Raw genomic sequence first — 1,025 nt, 5'->3', positions numbered from 1 at the left:
CCATCTGAATATGAATCTCTTAATTTGTCAATAACATTCTTTAGACAACGTGATATAAATCAATATTAAAGGTAATACGTATAAAACAGGATAATAATTAAATATGAGATAACACTTAATAGTTAATTTATTTATTAATATCAGAATCAATAACATAAATTAGCCTTAACACATATATCAAAATATGTACAAATCCGGCATGAATCAAAGCTCAATAATCAACCAAATATATGTGATCTTGCCGGTTATTTGATGATAGGATCTACATTAGACACGTTATGAAATTATACAAAGCAAACTTTATACACAATGTATGGGTAATCGGTACAAATTATCGCAGAACATTTCCGCAGCGTATCAAATTGTGTTCCTATCGTCTAGTCACTAAAAATAGTCTTTAAATTTGCAAATCTGCTTGACTTTCTTCTCACCGCCTAAGATATCCATTAATTGCTGGATGTAATTTTGCCCTATCTCCATACTGGAAGAGCCATCAAAGCATGCACAACGTGCGATGTATAACAGGAAATTAACTGGCTGTAATTTCTCGTTCCATAATTCTTGAGTTATTAATCCAGTGGATACTATCACATATTCTGAGCAAGGAAATATTAAAATGATACTTATTGAGTATTTACGCATTATTGGTTACCAAATACAGTAATCATCTTAATTAACATACCATGATTCATTAATGGTGATTCAGCTTCGATAAGACCCGCGTCGAATTGCGGCAGTATTTTCGTACTAAATTGATGATATATACTCGAATCGGCCGTTAATAGCTTGCAAATTTTATCCATATAATTCCTGTAATCAGTTGAGTCGTAAACAGAATGTTTTTGCAATTCTGTCCACAATATAATAAATATTTGATTTAAGCGGGACCATTTCATGATCATATTACTAAAGCTTTCATCTACATGGAATAAAACAGTAATTAAGGTTTGAGTATGTTAGATGATTAAAATCTTCTAATTTATTATTAGTTACTTACATGATTTGTACATTAATAGTAATCTCTT

General features: G+C 30.4%; 1 protein-coding gene across 1 annotated transcript in view; it reads right to left on the bottom strand.

Moving 5' to 3' along the window:
* Positions 1–384: 384 nt before the first annotated feature.
* TRIADDRAFT_54749 (uncharacterized protein) overlaps positions 385–1,025 on the bottom strand; it is a gene marked incomplete at both ends in the record, with an annotated part of 10,996 nt that continues 10,355 nt past the window's right edge. The window contains 2 exons of the mRNA XM_002110552.1: positions 385–596; positions 683–810. Coding sequence (XP_002110588.1) covers positions 385–596; positions 683–810 — 340 coding nt within the window. The remainder of the gene's footprint in view (positions 597–682; positions 811–1,025) is intronic.

This window comes from Trichoplax adhaerens, genomic scaffold, assembly GCF_000150275.1.
Source record: "Trichoplax adhaerens TRIADscaffold_3 genomic scaffold, whole genome shotgun sequence".
In the NCBI taxonomy this organism is placed as follows: Eukaryota; Metazoa; Placozoa; class Uniplacotomia; order Trichoplacea; family Trichoplacidae; genus Trichoplax; species Trichoplax adhaerens.
Note: the sequence above shows the minus strand (reverse complement) of the source record. Positions and strands in the feature narration are given on the sequence as shown.